General features: G+C 40.7%; 1 protein-coding gene across 1 annotated transcript in view; it reads right to left on the reverse strand.

Annotated features, from left to right (window-relative positions):
* The window catches only part of atrnl1a (attractin-like 1a), a 326,819-nt gene that overhangs the window by 233,165 nt on the left and 65,932 nt on the right, over positions 1-27,722 (reverse strand). Inside the window, exons 11-12 of the mRNA XM_073834640.1 lie at positions 10,566-10,650; positions 10,130-10,341 (exon numbers count right to left, since the gene is read on the reverse strand). Coding sequence (XP_073690741.1) covers positions 10,130-10,341; positions 10,566-10,650 — 297 coding nt within the window. The remainder of the gene's footprint in view (positions 1-10,129; positions 10,342-10,565; positions 10,651-27,722) is intronic.

The following is a 27,722-nucleotide window of genomic DNA, read 5'->3' on the forward strand; positions in this document are numbered from 1 at the left end:
CTTTCAATTGTAATAGTATTTCATGATGTTAATGTTTTGCACTATTTTGATTAAATAGACGCAGTGAGTATGGTAAGATAGTTCTTTCAAAAACATTAAAAAGTATGTGTGTGTGTGTGTGTGTGTGTGTGTGTGTATACAGTTGAGGTCAAAAGTTTACACCCCCTTTTAGAATCTGCAAAATGTTAATTATTTTAGCAAAATAAGAGGGACCATACAAAATGCATGTTATTTTTTATTTAGTACTGACATCGATAAGATATTTCACATTAAAAAAAACATTTATATACATAGTTCACATGAGAAAATAATACTTAAATTTATAAGATTCTTAATACTGTGTTCTTACCTGAATGATCCACAGCTGTGTTTTTTTGTTTAGTGATAGTTTACAGTTGTTTATTGATAGTCACTTGTTTGTTCTGAACAGTTAAACTACCTGCTGTGTTTTAGAAAAATCTTTCAGGTCCCACAAATTCTTTGGTTTTCCAGCATTTTTGTGTATTTAAACCCTTTTCCAACAATGACTGTATGATTTTGAGATATTGAGATCCATCTTTTCACACTAAGGACAACTAAGGGACTCATATGCAACTATTAGAAGATTAAAATGCTCAATGACACTGCAGAAGAAAAAAAAAAACATGCATTAAGACCAGGCTGTGAAAACTTTTTGACTTTGAAGATCAGGCTAAATTTAACTTATTTAGTCTTCTAGAAATCATCTTCTGTAGCTTCTGAAGAGCAGTACTAAATGAAAAAAAAAAAATGATATTTAGGCAAAATAAGACAAATGTACACATCTTCATTCTGCTCAAAAGTTTTTACCCCCTGGCTCTCAATGCATCGTTTTTCCTTCAGTGAGCGTTTGAACTGTAATAGTTGCATATGAGTCCCTCGGTTGTCCTCAGTGTGAAAAGATCTCAAAATCATACAGTCATTGTTAGAAAGGGTTCAAATACACAAAAATGCTGGAAAACCAAAGAATTTGTGGGACCTGAAGGATTTTTCTGAAGAACAGCGGGCAGTTTAACTTTTCAGGACAAACGAGAGACTCATGAACAACTATTACAAAAAAAAAAACAAACAGCTGTGGATCATTCAGGTAACAACACAGTATTAAGAATCAAGGGGGTGTAAACTTTTGATCGGGGTCATTTTTATAAATTCAACTATTGTTTTCTATTGTGGACTGTATGAAAACATCTTTTATGTGAACAATCTTATTCAGGTCAGTACTAAATAAACAATAACATTTACCATTTTTGGTAAAATAATTAACATTTTGCAGATTCTGAAAGGGGTATGTTAATTTTTGACCTCAACTGTATAAACAATACATAATAATATCAGGAACATAGTGCATAGTAAAGTACAGTATAAAGTCCAGATACTATTATGTACAGTATATACAGAGAGCAGCCACCCAAACAGTGCCTACGCACAATGATAAACGTCTGGGTTACCTTCGTAACCCAGGACGTTACCCCTTCAGTCGAATCACTTCGACGTTACATTGGGAACTAGACCCATGGAAAAGGCCACGACCCTGACGCCGCGTTACGCACAACGCCACGTGCCGGCAGGTCTTCCCAGACGTGTCCGCAGGCGGTCATTGAACGTAACCTTCCCAACGCCCCGAGGCCCCCTTTTTATAAGGGGGCCTGCAGGGATGCCAGATGTACTGAAGCATGGGTTGGGGGGGCGGAGCACATGCAATTTGTGCATGTGGAAATGAGAATAATTCAATATATCCATAAGATTTCTTAGGGATACACGAGGGAAACAGCGGTCTCCTCCGCTGGAAAATATTGAAAAGTATAGCCACAACCTGCGGGGCGAAGGAGACCCAGGCAGGATCACAGCCAAGGACTACTCCGCATCTAGCCCTGACTGCGGGGCATGGAGGACCCAGGTTCGCCGGAGGGAACATTCTGGGAGATAGCGCACGGATCCACGTGGGAATGGCGCAGCAAGCCGACACCAGCCGTCCCCCCGCTCGCCTGAAGTCTTATGTTAAGACACGGGAGGAACGGCCTCTGCGCGGAGGTTGAAGAACCTAGCGAAGGTATTAGGTGTCGCCCAGCCCGCAGCTCTATAGATATCTGCTAGTGAGGCGCCATGAGCCAACGCATAGGATGAAGCAGCACTCTTAATGGAGTGGGCATGAACACCTAAGGGGCATGGCTCTCCCAGATATAGATAAGAGAGGGAGAGGCATCTACCACCCAATGAGCCACCTCAGTTTGGGGACAGCATTCCCTTTCTGCTGAACCCCAAGCAGATAAGCTGCTAGGTGCGTCTGAAGTGCCGAGCGAATTCATTTTCACATAGACACAACATCGCAAGGCTGGGTCTGCCTCCTCCAGGGCAGAGCTTGCAGGTTCACCACCTGACCGCGGAAAAGCGTGGTGGGGAACCTTGGGCACAATAGCCGGGCCGGGGTCTCAGGTAGTAACGTGAGAGTCGCCGGGCCCGAACTTCTTGACACACTTTGCTGGCAAGGAAAGCTTGTAGGTCTCCAACCCTCTTAATAGGAGCCGGGGCAGTCAGGAGCGCTGTCTTAATGACAGGGACTCGACTGAGGCCCACTGAGCACCTCTGGGGAACCTTTGCTCGTTCAATGGGAGCCAGGGCAGTCAGGAGCGTTTTTCTCGCTCGACTGAGGCCCGAGGCTCCAAGGGAGCGCCCGCGGCCTGAGAAGGCGACGGGGAAGCTTCCCTACAGAGAAGTTTGTAGGTCTCCTTACCCTCTTGATGGAGGCCAGGGCAATCAGGAGCGCTGTCTAAATGACAGGAATTCTAGCTCGACTGAGGCCAGGGGCTCAAATGAAGCGCCCCGCGGCCCCGAAGGGCGACGGGGGGGTCCCAAGAGGGTATGAGGCGTGGTCTGGCACCTCTGAGGGACCTCACGACCAGTGGGTGCTTACCTATTTTGCTTCATCTACTGCATGTGATATGCGGCTAAGCGGCGGCATATATTCCGAGAGTCGAGGGGACAGCCTGCGCTCCAACTCTCCTGCAGGAAAGGAAGCACTACTGCAATCGTGTATCTCTGTGCCTCTCAGCGAGAGGAATGCCAGCGATAGACCTCATCTCAGTGCGTGAGCCAGCCTTTGCCAAGGGAGCCCAGTACCGAGTGATAGTTTGTATCACGGCCTGTGGAAGGCCGGAGAGATCTAAGGTGTCAAGCCGTGCCCTTACAGGGAGGGACTGCCGCGAGGGGAAGGTTACTAAGACCTAAGTCCGGGTGGGCCGTCCTTGCAGCGCAACCTCCAGACTTACTCCTCGTCCTCCCTGGACTCGCACAGAGTCTGCGCAAGGAGGCTCACTGGGGAAGGGCGTACTTGGGCCCCGGAGGTCAGCTATGTGCCAGAGTTACTCTGGCAATGGGAGGAATCGGGAGGGCGAGCGGATGTGGCTGGGCCTGCCGATATAACTCCAACTAGCTGCGTCACGGGGTGGAGTCGCCATTCTGCAGGTGGGTGGACTGCCGTGGGAACCGGGGGGCTGCACGGTTGAGTTTCCCTGCTTTAAATGAATGGCAAGTAGCAAAATCTGCCACGTTGGACTCCATGGGAGCAGATGGGAGGAGCTGTAAGCCTCTGTTGTACATGGCAACCCAACCCGTGGTAAGCCACGGGCTGACTTGTCGGCAATACTGCGGGAAAACGCCAGTCCGGAGAGAGCCGAGATGCCATGCCCATCATAGGACTCGATCGTGCTGCAGCGGTCTCACATGAAACAGCTTAACGGCAAGCGGCTAGAGCTGACATGTGCCCCAGGAGCCTCTGATTTGAGGGGACCGCTGAATAGTTCCTGATTAGCTCAGAGACTACAGCACCAACTGCGCGCTCTTGGTAGCAAGGCGGGCCGTCTTGTGGACCGAGTCGGGCTCCCGACCGAGGAAAGGGATTCCCTCGGTTGGCCTGAAGGACCAGATGGCGGGGGTGCCGAGGCACCAGGTCCCTGTATTCGCACAACGGAACTCACGAGTGGGCTGGTAAGCACCAGTCGAAGAGACGGTTGAAGACGCGAGTACCTGTCTGCCGAAGAGGGGACAGGGGAGCTCCTATGGCCTAAAGAAGGCAGGAAGGAGAGGGACTAGCCAAGTGGAAGCACCTCGTGCTGAGCGCTCGACCCCCGGGGCAGACCGCCGGAGGGGTGTGCACCGGGGAAAGATCGAGACGCGACAGCGGGTGCCCTTCAGGCAGATGGCTGCAACCCAGCCCTGGAGACGGAAACATACTTGTATGTGCGTCGTCGTGAGCATGTGTGCCGACAGCCTAAGAAGGGATCGGAACAGAGCTCCATCCAGGGCGGATGTTAACCCACCACTCTAACTGGACACGTGAAGTCAGGACTCTTATCAAACCCCGACCTCGTCCCAGCCGGAGAGACAGGCTGGATCGCGTCCTTCGCCAGTAGGAACGCGACCTCCGCAGGCAGAACAGAGGCACGCCTGTTTCCGAATAAAGAATGTAAGGGGTACCTGTGAGTCTGGGCGGACGCCTGGAGCCGGGCCGTACCGTCCGTATCAACTAGTGTAGTGGTATCAAGGGAACGTTGACCGGCGTGACCGTGGTGGGGCAGCCTGGGGAAAGACAGGGAAGGAGACAAAACCCAGAAGGATAAACGTCCTGGAGAAGTGTCTAACTGCGCTAAGCAGTGCTTACCTACTTCCCTGGTTCCCGCGCTGGCGACATCTGGTCCCGAGTCTGGTTCCGAGGAGTGGAAGTGCTGCTCAGGAAGGAAACTCGGGGCCGGGGCCCCAGAGGTGAGAAAGCTGGGTCTTTCTGTGATTTCAAATGACCGGCTAAGTCCCGCTTCCAGCGGGAGTGCCGACAGAGTAGCTCTCTCCACCTCCGGGGGTGCTCGCATCAGGGACGCTTCGAAGCTCGCCTGCGAGGGTCTTCCGTCGCAGGACCCTGAGAGGCGAGCGGCGTCCCTCTCCCACGGGCGGCTCGACGTCGGCTGCGAGCCTGGATCGTGTGGCTCAGCAGGGGACGGAGCTGCGGGGGGACGCCCTCGGCGACGGGCAGGCGGAGGCGGGGGCCCAGGCGGCGGAATGGTAACTTCGCGGCGGGGCAGGATATGTTGGACGGCCTCCGTCTGCCTCTGGACCGTTGGAGCGCCAGAGGAGACGCCCAGCCCGAACGACGGGGAGGCATACTGCTCTGGCAACTCGACGGGGTATGCTGATGGGCGGAGGATCGCAGGCTTTTGGGGGCCGGCGATACGTTCGACGCCGCTGAGCAAAAACCCTTCACGGTGTCGCCGAATAGGCCGCTCTGGGGAATGGGAGAGTCGAGAAAGCGAACTTTGTCGGCCTCTGCCATCCGGGCCAGAGTCAGCCATAGGTGGCGTTCCTGGACCACGCAGGTGGACATCACCTGACCAAGGGGACACGCCGCGACCTAGTGGCCCGAAGGGCGAAGTCAGTGGCGGCGCGGAGTTCTTCAAGTACCCCCTGGTCAGGACCACTCTCGTGCAGGCCTTAAGGTGCCTGCACCTGGCACTTTTGCAGTGTTGCAATGGCCTGCAGGGCGGGGCAGCGTGTCGGGGGGCGCAGAAAAGGCCCAGCCGATGAGGGCGGAAGAAATTTCACATGCCCTAAAAGGGAGACGCGGAGGGCCCCACCAGGCGGCCGCGCCCGCGGGCAAAGGTGCACCGCGATGGCGCGCCCGACCTGGGGGACCGCCACGTACCCCTTGGCTGCCCCGCCATGGAGAGTGGCGAGGGGAGAGGAGCTGGAGTGCGCTTCAAATGAATAGGGCGCCATCGATTTTGTCAGCTCCTCATGCACATCCGGTCAGAACGGGACCGGGGGGGAGCGCGGCGCTGCCGCCGGTGCCCCCCCCAGGAACCAGTCGTCCAGCCTAGAAGGATCGGCCGGAGGCCCCTGAGGAACCCTCAAACCGATCCCCCCCGGCTGCCCGGAAAAGCATAGCCGACAGTTCGACATCAAGCTCCGGGGGGGCAGCGACCACGGGTGGGCGCCGCGCCGCGGGAAGAGATGTGTCACCGTCTGACTCTCCCTCTGATGCTGTGACAGACATCTCATCCTCTGCAGGAGCACCGAAGGAGACGCTCAGCCCGCCAGGCGGGGAAGCGTCTGCTGCGGAAACTCAACGGGACCGCGCTGAGATAGAGAGGTCCGCAGGGCTTTTTGAGCCGGCGGAACGCTGTCTATCGTAAATTGAATGTCCCCCCCCGCGCCCCACCGCGGTGGCCGAAGAGCATAGGCGGCTCAACGGCTGACCACGGGAGGGAGGCGGGGGGAGCCAGCTCGTGAACGAGCGGCAGGACTTCAGCGTGGTCATGGTCATGCTTTCACCGCATGGACCATTCATGAGCACCACCCCAGCGTGCTCAAAGCCTAAACACGTGAGGCAGCGCTCATGTCCGTTCGCTGAGGAGAGGAAACTACCACATCCAGAAACGCACGGCCGAAAAGACATCCTGAAAAGGACGTCTAAAACGGCCGCTAGAAATTGCTCTTTTGTGATCCCGGTTTGCCCAGGGAGGGGCCGCGGGGCAATGCACTCGCCGGGGCTGCTCGCTGGAATGCAAAAAGGCTTTATATGGCCGTGAAAACGGCCGCCCGCGGGACCGCGCTGACGGCTGCCAAACAATGCTCTTTCTGTGAAACACTCTTTTAGTTATGGCAGCGCAGCAGCAGGAGGGAGCATGAACTCTGAAGAACTCTTCTCGGCTGTTTAGAGGCTCGACACATCGGCTCTGAAAGCAAAAGTCTGACTGAGTGGTGCGCGCAGCCATCTCATATACCCGTATGTACGGGGGCGTGGCCGGCGCGCACGTCCACTCGCCAATTTTCAATTGGCCTTTTTAATAAGGCTCAGAGGTGATCGGTCTCTCAAGCAAGATCCCAATGTAACGTCGAAGTGATTCGACTGAAGGGGTAACTGCATGATTACAGGTCTCTGAGACACACACAATACAGAATAATCCATCATGAACTTGTGTGTCATTGCATTACTTAATTAAAAGTCCAATCCACTTGATAGCACTCCAAACTCCACGAGGTAATTGCAATAATCCTCCCAGGTCCGCTTTTGCCCGCAGACAAAAACATCTGTATCCACAATCGCTGGAGTTTGGTTTCATCGCCATCATAATTACATCGCTATGAGATTATTATGCGCAGACTGACCTTTTGTTCAGTCAATTATCAACAGGCATTTCCACAGTCAGGCAGGATTTACCCAGTGGAAAACAGGCTGTACTCCATCAAGGTAAAGCAGAACATGCAAGTGGCTCTGCATATAAGCCTCCCAATGTATCAAGTGTAAATAGGATTATATGTGGCTTAACAATAATCTCCTGACAGAGGATTTATAGGAAGGAAAAATATTCTCCAGGTGTGCATTTGACATACAGAGCTAATGGTCTAAGGCAATTGATTGAGATGTACAGTGAACTTCACCCCACTGGGATGGTGATGTGGGATAGTGAACCAGGTGTATACGCCTTATTCAGCCCGCCGCCATTTTGAATCGAAAACGAGGCTGTGAGGGATAGCAGTCCAGCAGCGCCCACTGTGACATATTGTTGCGTACCGGGACGTAGATTGTTTAGTCATAAAAATAAAGAGAAAATATAATTTCACTAATTTCCACAGGACAAAGAACTTCAGAAAATGTGTATTATTAAAGTTCGACAGGACATAGGACCTAACTTTCAGGTAACAACATTGTATTTATTTAAGAAAATGACTGTGGAAACTAGCCGGTTGGCTAATTGCTAATTTATAATGTGAGCATGTTTATCTTCCTTTAAAAGTTTACGCAGAGCTAAAATGTTATGTTTTACTACAACAACTAAACTAAATATCTACATTTTGTATAGATTACAAAGAACACAAAAGTGTGCTCAACGTTTTACTCAGGATTGTTTTTCAAAAACACTGACTGGAATTAGGAAGCTTAAGGAGGGTTCAGCTCCGTCTGTGTTTACCTGAACTCAAAGACCTCACGAAAAGAAAACCTTGCGATCGTAAATGAAAAAGATATTATTTTTAAATGACGTTTTAAAAATTAACATGCTTAATAGTTTGTGTTAAGAGCCTGCAGTTAGATCGTAAGCCTCTTTCAGACAACATGTTAAGTCATACAAAAAACAGTGGGTAGAAAGTTTATTTTTATGCAAAGCGATCAAAAGATAACATTTATTTATTAGTTTGCCGTGTAGAGTTTGGGGTCAACCCCTTTTAAAATCGCAAAATGATATTCAGAACATTATTTTTTGTTTCTGTTTTGCTTTAGACAAGGAAAACGTCATGTTTATCGTAATTTCATAATAAAGGTCGGGAAGACGCTTATGACCTAGCTGCAGACTCTTAACACAAACCATTAAGCATTTTAATCTATATAACATCATTTGAAAAACTCTGTATAAGCGTTTAAAGGAAGATAAACATGCTCACATTAGAAATTAGCAGTCTTTCCACAGTCATTTTCTTAAATAAATGCAATATTGTTACCTGAAAGTTAGGTTATATGTCCTGTCGAACAATCCACGTTTTCTGGAGTTCTTTGTCCTGTGGAAAAATGTGAAATGACGTATTATTTTACGGTTATACAATCTACATACCGGTACGCAACAATACGCCACAGTGGGCGCTGCTGGACTGCTATCCCTCACAGCCTCGTTTTCGATTCAAAATGGCGGCTGGCTGAATAAGGCGTATAGATAATCCCAAATTGATGTATAAACATTTGGAACGGTCAGCGATTTTTCATAAATTTACACACTGCTTTTAAATGTTTGCTGTTGAGTCTTTTATGCTAATCAAGGCTGCATTTATTTGATCAAAATACATTTAAAACAGTAATGTTTTGAAATATTTTTACATAAAAAAATCTATATAATATATGAGTTGACCCCCTCAGATATAACTCACAATTATGAGAAAAAAAGTCATAAAAACTGAATTGCGAGATATAAACTGGAAATTCCCAGAAAAAAAAAGTCAAAATTGTAAAAATATATTAAATTGGAAAACTATGAAAGCCTGTTTCTGCCACTGAGTAAAAAAATAAAAAGATTTTTTTTTTCTCAGAATTGTGAGATATAAACTTGCAATTGCGAGAAATCAAGACAAAAGCTTCTTTCTCAAAATATCATCGTTATCATCACTATCTTTATTATTATTATTGTAGTTGTTACTTCCGAATATTTCTATTTATGGTTATTTCTATTATTTCTAAACATGCTAATACTACTTATAACATTACTATTATTCAGATTGTCATTTTTGCTCATTTTCATTTATTATCATTGCCGTTTTTGTTGTTGGTACTGTTTTTTGTTGTTGTTGTTTTTTCTGCATTTACCATGTTGTATGTTTTTGCACTCCAAAAAAAAAATAATAATAATAATTAATAAAAAAAAATAAAAATAAAAAAAGCTTCTTACTGACTTTTTATCTTGCAATTCTGACTTTATTTCTTGCAATTGCAAGTTTATATCCTGCTATTATAACTTTAGAACTCACAATTGAGAGTTTAGATCATGCAATTCTCAGAAAAAAGTCAGAATTGCAAGACATAAACTTACAATTGCAAGAAAAAAAGTCAAGAATTGTAAGCTTTTATCTTGCAATTCTGACTTCATTTCTCCCAATTGCAAGTTTATATGTCTGAGAAAAAAATTAAGGGGTATCGTCTTGCACCTCATTTAAATACAGCCTGTTGGAATACTTGATCCTGACGGGTCAATCACATCATTCTATGGTCAAATATTTTAGCATATTGACTTTTGTATAGAATTTATAATTACTAAACTGCTTAACTTTTGTAAGAAACCAGTTACATAGAATAGCAGGTCAATGCTGTGCTACTCAAATCAATATTTTATATCTACTTATTAATATATTTTTGTTAAACAGCCTTGTAGTCGGCAAAATAATTTAGTTAACCACAAAATAAACCCCTTCAGGGTGAAACAAGAACCACTTTCACTGACTCCTTCGAATCAGAAATAAATTCAATGTGAATGTATGAGGAAAAAAGCCTCTAAAACAGGTCACAATACCTCCATAATTAAAAATAAAAGTAATTCTGTGTAGCTGGTGTTTGAATAAAAGCTTTTAAAGTGATGGTTCTTACTGGTGCGTGCAGGGCAGAAGGAGGCAGGCACACTGTCATTAGCATGGCTGGAGTCCCAGGGTACACAGCGTTCTTCAATCCAGACACAGCGAACACCAGGACCAGAGCTCTGACAAAGATCCACCTTAAAGAAGGCCTCACAGCTGGCAGGTTTATACACCAGCACATCGTTCAGGATAACACCGGAGAAACCACCAAAAACGTACATTGAGCTGAGAGGAAGAGAAAACACAGACCTTTTGTGTTTGTATTTTAAACTGTTTGTCTTGCCAAAAATCTTTCCAAAGGAAAACAGAGAATAAGGTCACACATTCAAGTGAACATTTTTTTTCAACACAAGATGAGTTGTTGAACCTAATGACCTTCAGTGGAAAAAATAACCAGAGTGCATATACTGACGGTATCAACAAATGGAAAGAGACCATCAAGAACTTACCCATTACTGACAACTGCTGTGTGTCCAAAACGATTGACATCACGATGAAGATTGGGATTTGGAAGAACTGTCCATTCATCACATGCTGCAAAAGTAAGCAAAATTGAAAACATCACATACTATTAGATCAACAGAGAAAATTATAATACCATTATACAATATTACCTCAACCTTAACTCCATGTCTTTTACTCAAATATGTAGTAGAAAACCCATGAAAGATTTAGGTTATTTTAAAAATCCACATCGTTTTCTACATATTTTGGACCATGGGGGGCGCCATCATTTTGATGACCGGAAATGGTTGCACTCTGTGAGCTACTGGCGCTACCTGTTGCTATTTTTTTACCACAACACAACTCTGAAAATAAAATACTGATATGACGCCACATTGTGCGGCTTTTGGTTGTAATTTTCAGTTGACTGACAAGAAAAGCGATGCAAGTCTTTACTGCTTTCCTAGTTAAAAAATGTATAAAAGCCTGTATGAAAAAGTATGAAAGCCTGTTTCCGCCACTGAATAAAAAAGTCAGAATTGCAAGGGAAAAAGTCAGAATTGTGAGAAAAAAAATGTCAGAATTGCAAGGGAAAAAGTCAGAATTGCAAGATATAAACTCAGAATTGCAAGAAAAATGTCATAATTGCAAGGAAAAAAAGTCAGAATTGTGAGAAAAAGACAGTCAGAATTATGAGAAAAACAGGATTACAAGATATAAACTGAATTGCGAGAAAAAAAGTCAGAATTGTAAGAAAAACTGAATTTATAGATATAAACTTAGAATTGCGGAAAAAAAGTCCGAATTGCAAGAAAAAAAGTCCGAATTGTGAGAAAAAAAGAATTGCAAGAGATAAACTTGGAATTGCAAGAAAAAAATTCAGAATTGTAAGGGAAGATGTCAGAATTGTGAGAAAAACAGGATTGCAAGATAAAGTCTGAACTGCAAGAAAAAAATTCAGAATTGTAAGGGAAGATGTCAGAATTGTGAGAAAAACAGGATTGCAAGATATAAACTTGGAATTGCGAGGAAAAAAAGTCAGAATTGCGAGAAAAACAAAAAAATAAAAAAAGGAATTGCGCCTTTTTCTCACAATTCTGACTTTTTTCTTGCAACTGCAAGTTTACATCTCGCAATTCTGACTTGTGAGAAAAAGGCGCAATTCCTTTTTTTAATTTTTTTGTTTTTCTCGCAATTTCTCTTCAGTTCTGAGAAAGTCAGAATTGTGTGATATAAACTCGCAATTGCGAGAAAAAATTTGTTTAGTTTATATCTCACAATTGCATGTTTATATCTTTGAACTCTAACTTCCTTTCTCATATCATGCAATTCTGGCTTTATAACTCGCAATTGCGAGTTTATATCACGCAATTCTGACTTTATTTCTCAGAATTGTGAGATAAGTCGTAATAACCTTTTTTTTATTTTTTTATTTAGTGGCGGAAACAGGTTTCCATAGAAAAGAACGGGAAGATATGTGAATGAATACAACTTCCTAAAGACCTGCGTTTTTGTTCTCTTCACTTTAGCCCTGATGCTTTTGAGGCTTTTAGTAGACCACAGCTATTGAAAGAGCTTATGAACGGCAGAGACAAGAAACTCTAGATGCCATCCTGGCAGAATGTAAACATGCTGACGCTTGTCATGATGCCGCAGCCACTGAAGGAGCTCTCAGCATGGATTTCACTCGATATCTGGGAGCGTTTAGACTCCTTGTGGCAAAAAATCGATGGTACAACATTTGGTTTTAGCCTAGGCTTATATCCATCACCACGTTTAAGCTCTTTCAGTTGTGATGCCTAAATTCAACTGTAGGATTTAGAATGTATTCATTTATTTATGCAGCATATCTATATCAGCCAGAATATTAATATCAGCGCAGAGATATTTTACTTATCAGGAGTGAAAGTCATAGCATCAGTGTTGTACACCATACTCTATGTAAACTAAACCTTTTTACTGACAGAGACATCTGTCTGTTTTGAGCTGTGCGTGTTTGTCCAGGTTACATGAGCTCTGTGGCATATGTTTCTCCCGGGCTGCCAGATCGGACACACTCTCGGCTCGTTACACGCTCTTTAATTCAGTAATTAGCTGCGTTCATGGTCAGTTAATCAGCAAGGAGACAAAACCAAAGACTCTCTTTACATTCTACAGGCTTTCCTGATAGTAAATGCATTAGCGTGCATATACGCAATACATTTGCAGACAGATGTGTCAAGAAAACATACAGTATATACACATTGTTAACACCCCCTGTGCACAGATGTTTTGCAGCATGGGATTCGTATATAAGAAACAACAATATAGATCACAAGAAAGACAGAGAAACAAAGAGAGAAACAACTGTCCCATCTAACATCTCACAGACTCCCTATAGCACCACTAATGACAACACCGGAGATTAACGCCACACATTATATGCGCTCAAGCACAGAACTACATCACAGAGATACCCCAACGCAACAACATACTGCGGTTCTGTCTAGTGGTAGTGAACAAAGATGCCTTTACGACTGCAAATGAGAAAAATAAACCAGTGAATACTGAAGACCTTGTCTGTGATATTCAGAGCTGCTGATCAAAAGAACATCATAAAGCACTCAGATCTCACCCGTTTTTACTGTCACTACAACAAAAAAGTAATACACTACCAGTCAAAAGTTTTTGAACTGTACGATTTTTAATATTTTTTTAAAGAAATCATTTCTGCCCATCAAGCCTGCATTTATTTGATCCAAAGTACAGCAAAAACAGTACAATTTTGAAAAATTTGTCCTAATTTACAATAACTGTTTTCTATTTGAATATATTTTATAATGTAATTTAAATTCTGTGATTTCAAAGCTGAGTTTTAGCATTAATACTCCAGTCTTCAGTGTCACATGATCCTTCAGAAATCATTCTAATATTATGATTTTCTGCTGAAAAAAAATTATTATTATTATTATTATTATGTTGACATCTGAGTAGAATTTTTCAGGTTTCTTTGATGAATAGAAAGTTTAGAAGAACTGAAGCATTTATCTGAAATAGAAATCTTTTGTCAAATTATTAATGTCTTTATCATCACTTTTAATCAATTTAAAGCATCCTTGCTAAATAAAAGTATTAATTTCTATCTTTTCTTTCCCAAAAAAAAAACACTAACTCCAAGCTTTTGAGTGTATAATGTTGCAATTTCAGATAAATGCTGATCTTTGTGTTTATTAAAGAATCCTGAAAAAATGTACTCAACTGTTTTAAATATTGATAATAATAATAGATGTTTCTTGAACAGCAAATCAGCATATTAGAATGATTTCTGAAGGATCATGTGACATTGAAGACTGGAGTAATGATGCTGAAAATTTAGCTTTAATCAAAAGGAATAAATTACATTTTAAAACATATTTAAATAGAAAGTTATTTTAAAAAGTAAAAATATTTCTGAATTTTACTGTACTTTGGATCAAATAAATGCAGGCTTGGTGATCAGAAGAGACTTCTTTAAAAACAAAAAATCTTACTGTTCAAAAACTTTTGTACACAAAAGCTACTGAAAGCTTTAAAAATGTGGTGTCTGTATCATTTTTAAATGTTTTCCAAGTCTATGCTCACTAAAGCACCATTTATTTGATTAAAATAAATATTGTAAATTTCTGTAACATTTCTTTTTATTATTAATGATGTAAACAGCTGTGCTGCTTAATATTTATTTGGAAACCATGATACATTTTTTCAGGACTCTTTGATTTATTCAAAATAGAAATCTTTTGTAACATTATAAATGTCTTTACAATTTAATGCTAAAGAGTTTCAAAAGCCATCGCCACAGCATTACTATGTAAATTTGGCATTTACCCCTGAGTTCTCCGGCATACAGGGAGCCGAGAAAGTGTGGCCAGGTTGCAAACAGCTCTCTTGAGTGCAGTACTGATCGAGCTGCTGTTTAACTAAGATCACACAAGCATACACACAAAATTTCACCTCAGAAAACAGACCAAATGGCCACGCAAAGAGGATTTAGCTAATCTCTGACCTCCTGCGACACGATGGTTCTACAGCAGAAGTTAATGGAAACGGGACATGACATGAATAGACATGATTTGATAAAGAGTTCATTCATTATAACTAGGCTTTTTTTCTCTCATGTGGTTTAATCATTTGTGGTATGATGGAAACACACTGGCATTTAACATTATCATACATCTTGACATCATGCTGCCCATAAATCCTGTGAAAGCTGCTTGTGCACAACATATAAAGGTGTGGTTCAACGTTAAAGTGTAAATTGAATTGAAATTTCACCATATTCCAACTGATGTAGTTTTAAAAGCTTTGAACAACTTCACTGTCCTGTTTATCTGTTAAAACTTGTGTAAGAGAAGTTTGTCCGCAATCAGTTTCAGTCATTGCCAAACATTGTAGACTAGACAACCCCAGTTTTCTGCCTGGAATAATTCAGTACGTCAATAAATCTGGTCGAATTTCTACAGATCTAAAAAGTGACGCTCATATTCTCTCAAATGGTAAAACCGCACCTGATAGTCATCGTTGGCTCTGCCTAGATTTCATTTCCTCACAGGAAATTGGCTCAACTCCCATCGCTAATGTACAGGAGACAAAGAAGCAGAGCGAAGAAACACTGGGTGACAGAAGCAGATAGAGCAGAGGTAGAGAACAGGAGATGCAGTAGGAAGGAAATCTAACCAATTTTAATTGCAAGCTTAATAAAATATGTTTTTGTGCCGAGGCAATCTGCTACCTAGTCTGTTGGTTGTATTAAAACAAAAGGTCTGTGCAGCAAACACACACACACACACACACACACACACACACACACACGCAGCTTCACAACGCCTCTCAGCCAGAGCGCTACAATTTTAATTAGGGTTCATTTTCCCTGAATCTAATTAGAGGTACGAGAGTGGGGGAAGACATGGCAAGAGGGTACGCAAATGAAAACTGCTTTCTGTGTCATCGTGAATTCAGTCCCTCATTGCGAGAAAAACTGCATAAAGAGAGCTAATAATGCCTCTTCTCTTTCCTCAAAAGTTGAGTCAGAGTAAAAATATAAAGAAAGAAAGAGAAATTAATGGAGGGATGGAGTGTGCTCTTGAGCAAAAGAGGTGAGGGTTGAGGACAGGACAGGGAATGTGCCACAGGTGGGAATTAATAACATTAAAAAGCTTATTAATCTTGTTATGATTTGATATCAGTATTTAACCTCAAAATGATCTCAAAGTAAAAAGAGGTGCTAAAATCTGATTTTGTGGTGGCTGTGCTTTAAAATTAAATTGTTATAATCTTAAGTCAAGCAACGAAGGATTTTGAAAGTCTGTCAGTAATTACTGTTGAGTACTACTGTAAGGTTAACAATGTCTGCTTTAAATGTTTCAAAATGATTGAAGAGTTGAAAACACTTCTTAGGAATGTAAAAATTGTAATCAAAAAGAAATTGTATATTTGTAATTAGTAAATAGTACTGGTTACAATTGACCATCTTATCATATACTGTTTTTGTTTACATATCATGCATCTAACTAAATTATTAAAAAAAAAATAGAAAGAGTCAAAATCTTGTACTATACAAAGTACCCCACATACTATGATTTGGCAAGCATTCATCTTCACTTGGTAATGTTTCGGATAATATGCAAATTGAGTTGTAGGCAACAAGAAAAGTTATTTTTGGATATGTGACAAAGTCAGCCTGAAAAATGACACAGACATTAGCACAAGCGGTTACGCGACAACATTTTAGTCTTGTTTATTAATTTGGATGTCAGAATATGATGTGTTTTATGCTGAAAACACAAAGTGAACAGTTGCGACCAAATTGATTTGCATTTTAATAGGTAAAAACAAGTATCCCCTATCAATCAGTAAGATTACTGGCTCCCAGGTGTCTTTTATACACGGTTTCTGCAGATTTGAAGAAGTGAAATTTAAAGGTCCACTGAAGTGCCTTGAAACACGCAGCGTTATTCTATGTGGTGACGTACTTTTAACTGAAACAAAAACATATCGCCCAGTCCTGCCCACTTATTTTGAATAGCCAATAGCGTTCCATTAATATCTGCTCGGGCCAGAGCCGTTGAGTTCGGTAAAGCTGCATTTGTAAACTTATGACAGCCACAGACTAATAAATCACCCCACAGATTCAATATGAAACTCTTGCTAAAACAAAATAGTGATCATAATCATGCTGAGGCTGTGTAGTTTAATACATGCCGATCGCACAAATGAGCGCATGATCTGCTCCGGGTTATTGCGTCTCTGTGTAGGGGGCGGGACATTACGGACTCTAGAGAGTATTTGATTGGACAGAACGTTTGATGAGAAACTGAAGTGCACGGTGATATCATCAAAATCGTTGATTCATATTGGCGGAAGTGACGAGACTGTAAGTTTTGAATGCTCATATCTTGTAAACGCGAATTTTGTCGTTGTTTTGAAGCACACTAGCTTATAGATAATCTTAAGGCTAATATATTCATACTAAAAGCCACAAAACTTTAATTTTGATTTCAGGGGGACTTTAAGACTTTTTAAGACCTTTTTAACACCACCTTATACAAAATAAAAGACCTAACACTGTAATGTAAATACACATTATATTACGTATACAGTGGGTACGGAAAGTATTCAGACCCCCTTAAATGTTTCACTCTTTGTTATATTGCAGCCATTTGCTGAAATCATTCAAGTTCATTTTTTTCCTCATTAATGTACACACAGCACCCCATATTGACAGAAAAACACAGAATTGTTGACATTTTTGCAGATTTATTAAAAAAGAAAAACTGAAATATCACATGGTCCTAAGTATTCAGACCCTTTGCTGTGACATTCATATATTTAACTCTGGTGCTGAGTTTTCTCCACACATACCGTTTAGAATTAAGGCCGAAAAGTTCTATCTTGGTCTCATCAGACCAGAGAATCTTATTTCTCACCATCTTGGAGTCCTTCATGCAGGCTTTCATGTGTCTTGCACTGAGGAGAAGCTTCCGTCGGGCCACTCTGCCATAAAGCCCCGACTGGTGGAGGGCTGCAGTGATGGTTGACTTTCTACAACTTTCTCCCATCTCCCGACTGCATCTCTGGAGCTCAGCCACAGTGATCTTTGGGTTCTTCTTTACCTCTCTTACCAAGGCTCTTCTCCCCCGATAGCTCAGTTTGGCCGGACGACCAGCTCTAGGAAGGGTTCGGGTCGTCCTAAACGTCTTCCATTTAAGGATTATGGAGGCCACTGTGCTCTTAGGAACCTTAAGTGCAGTAGATTTTTTTTTTGTAACCTTGACCAGATCTGTGCCTTGCCACAATTCTGTCTCTGAGCTCTTCAGGCAGTTCCTTTGACCTCATGATTCTCATTTGCTCTGACATGCACTGTGAGCTGTAAGGTCTTATATAGACAGGCTTTCATTAGCTTTCCTAATCAAGTCCAATCAGTATAATCAAACACAGCTGGACTCAAATGAAGGTGTAGAACCATCTCAAGGATGATCAGAAGAAACCAGGCACTGCTCATCACCTGTCCAATACAGTCCCAACAGTGAAGCATGGTGGTGGCAGCATCATGCTGTGGGGGTGTTTTTCAGCTGCAGGGACAGGACGACTGGTTGCAATCGAGGGAAAGATGAATGCAGCCAAGTACAGGGATATCCTGGACGAAAACCTTCTCCAGAGTGCTCAGGACCTCAGACTGGGCCGAAGGTTTACCTTCCAACAAGACAATGACCCTAAGCACACAGCTAAAAGAATGAAGAAGTGGCTTCACAACAACTCTCTGACTGTTCTTGAATGGCCCAGCCAGAGCCCTGACTTAAACCCAACAGAGCATCTCTGGAGAGACCTAAAAATGGCTGTCCACCAACGTTTACCATCCAACCTGACAGAACTGGAGAGGATCTGCAAGGAGGAATGGCAGAGGATCCCCAAATCCAGGTGTGAAAAACTTGTTGCATCTTTCCCAAAAAGACTCATGGCTGTATTAGATCAAAAGGGTGCTTCTACTAAATACTGAGCAAAGGGTCTGAATACTTAGAACCATGTGATATTTCAGTTTTTCTTTTTTAATAAATCTGCAAAAATGTAAACAATTCTGTGTTTTTCTGTGCTGTGTGTACATTAATGAGGAAAAAAAATGAACTTAAATGATTTCAGCAAATGGCTGCAATATAACAAAGAGTGAAACATTTAAGGGGGTCTGAATACTTTCGGTAACCACTGTATATATAATATTTAGGGCTGGACCAGAATATTCGATTATTTGAATATTTGTTTGGTGGGTTGGCGTTCAATTAAAAAATTTGAGATTCGAATATTCTTTTTTTTTTTTAACACCTAGCATTTTAACTACTTCAACTCCGTCAGAGAGCATTTTCTCAAAAGCTACGTTGTAAATAAGACCTGAAGTTCCCTTTTACCTGAAAATGTGGACAAACTCATCTTAAATTAATGTATTTTATCGCCATCACCATATTTATGTGGTGAAATGCCATCTAGTTTGAACTTGCACTTTCTAGCAACTGCTTTCTTCACTGAAGCTTTGCATTCAAATATTTCAACTCGAATGAATATTTTGTGTCTAATTATTTAGTTTTGGGCAAGTGCCCTTGTAATAAGCAGGATAATGTATATCCAGCCAGTTGTTATTGCAAAATAAAGCCCTTCAGTCTTATACAACAGCGCAGGAATTGAAGATCGGATTTATATCCATTTTGTGGAGATACATTTATGTGGTTAAGCATAACTGGAAATGTTTTAACAAATCAGAATAGTGAAAAACATATTAAGTGACAAGGTGTAAATGTAGCCAGAGGTTTATTTATGGTGTGGCCAGCCAAATCTTAAATTTGAAGATGACAAAAATGCTTCTTTTTAGCCTTAGGGACAGAAGACTTTGAATTTAATTTTCTGGGTTGGCATCATGTGCACTCTTTATTACAGTTTTGCTCTTTTTAAAGTTTTTGTTTTGACAACACACTTCAAAAGTAATAAAAACTTTAAGTTCTTATTTATTTATGCCTTTTTCCCCGAGTTTTATGGAACAAATACATTTTATGCAACAAATAAATGGCTTAGTGTTGCCCCAGTGGTTACAGGTTTTAAACAGACTTGGGTAAATTGAGGAAATTAGTTTTCGCTTATTTTTCTAGTAATATATAAACAAGTAGACTTCTAAAGAAAACTGTTTTGTTGAATTCTGTGTCTCTGTTGAGTTCTTAAATCTTAAAATGAATCTTATCTTAATTAATGAAACTGAGTTAACAATGTTTAAAGAAATAATTCCCCCTAAAATGAAAATGTACTCCATTAGACCATTCAAGATGTATCAGCTGCTTACTCTCCTTCGAATGGCACCTATTCACTGCAGAAGATCCATTGGTGAGCAAGTCATGCTAAATTTACTCTGTACCGATAGAGAAACAAACTCACGTTTTTGAACAGTAAAGTTTTTAATGTGTTTTTTTAAGAAGTCTCTTTTGCTCTTTTTTATGATTTAAAATAACTGTTTTCTATTTGAATATATTTAAAATGCAATTTATTCCTGTGATTTCAAATATTAATTTTTAGTATAATTACTCCAGTCACATAATCCTTCAGAAATCATTCTAATATTCTGATTTGCAGCTCAAAAAACATTTTGTATGATTATAATGTTGAAAACAGCTGAGTGTAATTTTTCAGATTTCTTTAAAAAATAGAAAGTTCAGCATTTATCTGAAATAGAAATCTTTTTAACATTATAAATGTCTTTATCATCACTTTTGATCAATTTAAAGCATCCTTGTTAAATAAAAGTATTAATTTCTACCATTTCTTTCTAAAAAATATATATACAGTCAAGCCCGAAATTATTCATATCCCTAGCAAATTCTGACTTAAAGTTACTTTTATTCAACCAGCAAGTTTTTTTTGACCGGAAATGACACAGGCGTCTCCCTAAAGATAATAAGATGATGTACAAGAGGCATCATTGTGGAAAAATATATTTCTTAGCTTTTATTTACATTTAAACAAAAAGTGGCATGTCCAAAATTATTCATACCCTTTGCAAACTGTCACAGTCTATGGGAAAATCCAAAGTTCTATACCATTCCAAATAGTCCAAGCTATTCTAAAGCATCTTAATTACCCTGATTCATTGGGAACAGCTGTTTTAATCAACTCAACAGGTGAAAAACAGAAGCTCTCTGCTGTTGGTTTGTGGACAAAGGAGCTCGCTGAGGACCTGCGGCTACGTATTGTGGCTGCTCACAAGTCAGGAAAGGGCTATAAGACCATATCTAAATGTTTTGAAGTTCCAGTGGCTACAGTGCAAAGTATTATTAAAAAATACAAGACGTTCCGCACTGTGAAAAATAGCCAATAAAGGCTTTTCTATTGATTATTGAGAAAGGCATGAATAAGGGTATGATGCCTCTTGTACATCGTCTTATTATCTTTTGGGAGAAGCCTGTGTCATTTCCGGTCAAAAAAAAACTTGCTGGTTGAATAAAAGTAAATTTAAGTCAGAATTTGCCAGGGGTATGAATAATTTCGGGCTTGACTGTATATACTGACTCCAAACTTTTGAATAGTATAGTGTATAATGTTATGCTAATCTTTGGATCTTTTTATTCATCAAAGAATCCTGAAAAAATGTACTTAACTGTTTTAAATATTGATAATAATAATGATAACAATATTAATAAACCTTTCTTGAACAGCAAATCAGCATATTAGAATGATTTCTGAAGGATTATGTGACACTGAAGACTGGAGTAATGATGTGAAAATGTAGCTTTGATCACAGAAATAAATTACATTTTAAAATATATTAAATTAGAAAACAGTTATTTTAAATAGCAGAAATTTCAAAATTGTACAGTTTTTACTGTACTTCGGATCAAATAAATGCAGGATTGGTGAGCAGAAGAGATCTCTTTAAATAAAAAACATAAAATAAAATGTTACCGTTTAAAAACTTTTGACTGGTAGTGTACATCTTTAGCACATTTTAATTTTGAGGCAAATTATTCCTTTAAGTTTTATGGTCAACTAAAACACATAAGTTACCTATACAAAGTTAAAGTAAGCTACAAAACAAATGTGCACAAACTAGTTTGCTTTCAAAGTTCGAGGTAATTGGTTTTCACAGGTTTTTTCAAACGTAAAGAATTTAGAAAAGTACCTGCAGTAAAAAGCAGGTTTGCAAAGTGCAATTCTAAAAGAGCATAATCACTGCACTCAATGCAAACATAATCAGTCCAATAAACAGTCATTTAAATACAAACAGCATTTTATGAGGTATAAAGTCAAGAAAAGAGTTTGTTCCTCACTTCACTGTGTTTCATAACACTGCAGCAGGTTAGAATGGCTGCCCTCTGTATCCTCAGCGGGAAGAACAGAAGCCCAACAGTTATGAGCAATTTCAGGAGCATTTCCAGAAAGCATGCTGGTGATTAGAAAATAGCCTAATTTGCTACTTTAATGAATTAAGTGAGTGAAGCAGATTTCAGGCCAGTGCTTTAGTGTTAGTGATGGATATGTGAACAGACCAGGATGTGTAAAGCCAGTCAAGGCTGTCCAAGCGAACTTGTGCAATCTGACAAAGTGGCTTGAGTGCACAGAGCCAACCCAGGCTCAAGCCAAAAACTACCACTCCCTAAGACTACAACATAACCAAAAAGAGTCCACAAGCAAGTGCCTTCATTCGAGCTGCAAAATACTGCGCAAACATACTGCAGAAGGGCGTCTACTGTTACTAAATTATCAAACACTGTGGGAGGTTTTCGCTAAGAATGAAGACAATCTCTAACTTTCTCTCATTCTTTCTCTCACCCTCCCTTGGCTCCACAACCTCCTTGTCTAAGGTACTGTAAAAAGATATTCATAAAAGAACAGACACCATCTGGCCTCCTGGTATTCGCTGGTTTTTATGAGGATTTAATGATGGCTAAATATTACTGTCAGCACTGAAAGGAACACTTTAAATCATTCACTGATATTCCTCGTAAAAGTCTACCATTGAAAAACCCACATTAGCCAAAGTTGCCAAAGGCCATAGTAAACCTATAGAGTTTGCATCACGCTCCACTGGGACAATGTAAGCCATAGAAAATATCAAACAGCAGTCATAAAATTCATCATTGGCTTGCAGGAAATAAGTTGTGTATGTTAATTGGTGATTAATATTTCAAGGTAAGTGCAATGTAAAACATGCCGGCACACTTTGTTCTCCATATCAGCCCATTATAAATGATTATTTAAAGTGAATCGTTTACAGTGCCTGACTCTGCAGAAGCAAGTTTTGTGAACTTGAAAAGTCCACAAGCAACAATCATTTCAGAAGTTTTTTTAAAAAGCTCTGGGACACAGCACCACCCAGTGAGTGAAGAAATGAATTTGTACCACCAGATACCCTCAGACAGATGCCTATGGCCAGACATTATACCACAGAGGTCAAAGGTTTCAGAAGCAATCCATCACAGAGGTCTTGCCTTGAGAAAGGTCATGCTGAGGATATCTGTAAACCTACGTTAACAGCCCCTCAGCTGCGTGTGTGCTTACAGATTTACAAATGATCTGCATGACTGCAGCAACACACACTCACACGCTCTGTTCCAAAACCTAGCGAGCCTCCTTGCTGTGTATGCAGCCAACATAGACAGCTGATTTCTAAAGCCCGAAGTATACTTTGGTTTTCATGCATCAGCATTGTACAGTGAGGATTTTGTACATTTGCCCACTGACAAAGAAATGATCAATCTATAATTTTAATGGTAGGTTTATTTTAACCGTGAGAGACAGAATAACAACAACAAAAAAACAGCTTGTTACCTTTATAAAAAAACACCTGTCCACAGAAGCAATCAATCAACCAGATTCCAAACTCGCCACCATGGCCAAGACTAAAGAGCTGTCAAAGGATGTCAGGGACAAGATTGTAGACCTACACAAGGCTGCAATGGGCTACAAGACCATCGCCAAGAAGCTTGGTGAGAAGGTGACAACAGTTGTGGGATTATTCGCAAATGGAAGAAACAAAATACAAAATAATTGTCCATCTCCCTTGGTCTGGGGCTCCATGCACAATCTCACCTCGTGGAGTTTTAATGATCATGAAAACTGTGTGGAATCAGCCCTGAGCATCACGGGAGGATCTTGTCAATGATCTCAAGGCTTCTGGGATCATAGTCACCAAGAAAACAATTGGTAACACACTACGCCGTGAAGGACTGAAATCCTGCAGCGCCTGCCAGGTCCCCCTGCTCAAGAAAGCAAATGTACAGGCCCGTCTGAAGTTTGCCAATGAACATCTAAATAATTCAGAGGAGAACTGGGTGAAAGTGTCAAGCTTTTTGGCATCAACTCAACTCACTGTGTTTGGAGGAGGAGGAATGCTGCCTATGACCCCAAGAACACCATCCCCACCGTCAAACATGGAGGTGGAAACATTATGCTTTGGGGGTGTTTTTCTGCTAAGGGGACAGGACAATTGCACCGCATCAAAGGGACCATGGACGGTCCCAGCTTCTTGTCTGTGTGACGGCTCACACAATGAACATCTGAATGATTCAGAGGAGAACTGGGTGAAAGTGTCAAGCTTTTTGGCATCAACTTAACTCACTGTGTTTGGAGGAGGAGGAATGCTGCCTATGGCCCCAAGAACACCATCCCCACCGTCAAACATGGAGGTGGAAACATTATGCTTTGGGGGTGTTTTTCTGCTAAGGGGACAGGACAATTGCACCGCATCAAAGGGACCATGGACGGTCCCAGCTTCTTGTCTGTGTGACGGCTCACCTACAGAGGCCGCTCCCACGATAGTTGATTGGGCCTTACCTTAGACCCGCCCTCACCGAGTTGAAAAAATCTGACGCCAATCACCATTGTGTGGACTCAGGTGCAGGGGAAAACAAGAATGTCTCAGATTGAGCAATTGAGGTGTTCTGTTGTTGGATTTAATAATGAACATAGCAGTAGTCATTTACTCCTGACATCTGAGCTGCTGAAGATGCAGAGGATAATGCTACTTTCATTTTTAAAAGGAAAGCGCCGATCCTGATCTACATATGCGTCTATGTTCCTGCTAATTATTCCTGATGCAGCTTCACCCACAGCAGAAGTGAGTATAAGGGTTTTTTATGCATCTTTGCAAATGGCCTTTCTTAATAATGTGCTTGTTGGCAAGTTTCGCCGCTAAATGCAGCTAAATGCAGTTAAAGTAAACATTACGGCTCATCATCCCAGGCAGAGAGGGATGGGGGGGGGGGGCAGAGCTCATTTGCATTTAAAGGACCATGCAATAAAATTTGTTGATTTTTTTTGCAGAGCTGATTTTGACAAGGTAAAAGGGTGTTTTTTTTACACTACTATTGAGAATTTTTAACCAAAGTATATGATAGACTTTTCATTAAGACCCTAAAGAATCATATGAACTTGTGGAAAATAGGCATCCGATGACCGCTTTAATACATTGTGAAATAAAATGAATTACAATTTCATGTTGGCTCTGTCCAAAATGGCACACTTGTTGTGTAATTGTGTAGTAATAATCTTGCATACTTGCAGTGGTTGTCTATGAAGTGTCACCATCGTCGTTTAGCATTTAGTCACCCAACCTTATTAGAAAAATTTGCCTATGGTGACATTTCTGCTAAATTATATTAAGCTGCTTCTTACACATTTTGCAACACTTTCAAAGTGAAATGTCCAGTGAGTGATGCTAAAAACATGTTCAGTTTTATCTGAAACAGAATGTGAATCTGGCAACCTTTTATTACATTAGTTGTTGTGCTTAAGGCAGCTCAGAAGTTAAATGTCTAGTGAATAGCACTAAAAGTTAATTATCTGTGTTGATGAAGATAATGTACTACCTACATTAAACTTAACTGATAGTGTTTAAAAAGCAAACGAGACATCGAAACACATTTGCTGAAGCAACCATGGCATTTCAACTTGCTTCTTTAAGTCTTCTATTTCTTTTACTGTGACTTGTGTTTCAAGTAGGGCTGGGCCGATAAACGATATCATATCGAATCGCGATAAAATTTATGTTAATAACGATGATAGGCTCTAGACATTTTTTGCTCGATATGGATTAATCTAAGAGCCAATCACACAGTAGAAATATGCGACAACAGCCAATCAGCGTACAGCGCGCGTGTGCACGTCAAAGTACAAAGTTCATTTCCTACCGCACTTTGCGAAGCAAAGCACCAGGACGACAAAAAAAAGAGAGAGGAAGCAGCGACGAAAGTGAAACTAACTTCGAGTTATTATCCAAAGATGTTGAAATTGACGACAAAAAAGGTAGCACGAATTCCGTTATATAAGTGGTTTGGCTACCTGAAAAGTGACTCTTAGCTCAGCTGAGAGTTTGGCGCGATTGTTAAAACTGAAACCGAAAGCAAAAAACGCACGCGCATTCAAAAGCAATTTTAATCCCCCCAATGCACGCAAACTAGGCTACATGACATATCTAGGCTGTTATTAGTATGTAGGCTATGATAGGTTGTGTATGTCTATATAGCTCTGTATCATGCTTGAAATATCCGTCTCTATTTGCACTTTGAATATTTAGAGAGTAGCCTACTTAGATTATGGCTGAATTGTCTGCACTTAATACGATTAAGAAAGAACCGTGTCGTAATTTTTTGTTATTTATACTGTAGATTGTTTCAAAATGCAGTGGTTGCCTCTAATTTAAATAGCTCAACCTATAATAGAGAAAATAAACAATTGTGTTAATAATAATAATAAATAAATAAATAATTGTGTTACAAATTATGTTTTTACAATAATTTTATGTTTACATTTTGTACATTTACTCTCATTTACCATACTCTGTCACAACTTTTATTTTTTTAATTTATTTTAGTAAGTTGTTTTAATTTTTAAGGCCAAATCTGTAATCTGTTTTTGTTAATAAACTACACTTTAAATGTCATTTAATGAACCCTTTCATTTTTGTGGCTTTAGTCATTGTTGGGATACTATTTTAAAGCTGGCAACAACAGCTTATATCGAAATATATATCGTCATCGTTCAATATGGGGAAAAAATTATCGAGATTAAATTTTTGCCATATCGCCCAGCCCTAGTTTCAAGCGATTCACAACTGAGAGCTCTGTATTGCAAATGTAATGCTATACCAGGTGAGCTACTGAGCAAGTTTACTACATCAGAAAAACTGTGGATATGAAGCTAGCTATGTGATGCAAACGTCAAAATGTCTTCAAATCATGGTTTTAGAAGTGTTTAAAGATCGTAACATAAGGAACTACACAAACGTTTTTATTAAATAATAATCTGTCCCTGTAATTAAAAATTTGTATGATAGGAATAACAGTTTTCTGTGTTGTACTACCACTAGTTTTCATTTCAGCTGGAAGCTGGAGTGAATTTTTAAGTATAGGAAATATTTGTAGCTGTAGATAGAAGACCATTTTTTCCAATAAACCTAGGTTGGCATTTAGGTTTCAAAAAAAGTGTGCTGCAAAATTGACATTCTGTTCGCTTTTTTGACCTGCACAATGCATTCTGGAATTGACCTTAGAATTTGAAGGAAACTTAGAGGGAAGCTAAATTACACCAAACTGATTTGAACAGATTCAAACTAGCTTCATGTCTTTAGCATATGATGCCTTAAAATCCTGTTTACATAGGCAGTTCACTAGATTTTGGAACAGAGCCACAGATGCTCACTTCCAAAAAGTGAAAAGTGAGAGCACTGATGAGGTGGTATGCGGACTATTTAAAGGTTCTGCACTGGGAGGTCTTCCATGAGGATACCACCAAAGATCCGATTACAGACACCACACATGCAGTCACTGCATCCTGTATGGGTCTCGCTTGCATATGTCAGCAATATAGTGGGAAATTCTATTATGACTCAACTGTGCATTCCAGTAGATCTCCACTGGCTTATCAGCTTTCTATAATGAACTGTCAGTAATATCACACTGCAGCAGCTTGAACGAAACAATTTACAGTAACTGTACCGCTGAGTGTGCATGCATTCTGTTTCTCATAGTACGTCACTGGATCCATTCATATTCAAGAGTCATAAATCATAGTGTGTATGGTAAATGAATCCAAAGTGTGGTGGTAGAGTATGTTATAAAGCTTCATTAAATGTGAAGTGCAAAACATTCCAAACAATAGAACTACTATTATTCTTCCAA

Source organism: Garra rufa, chromosome 2 (assembly GCF_049309525.1).
Source record: "Garra rufa chromosome 2, GarRuf1.0, whole genome shotgun sequence".
Taxonomy (NCBI): Eukaryota; Metazoa; Chordata; class Actinopteri; order Cypriniformes; family Cyprinidae; genus Garra; species Garra rufa.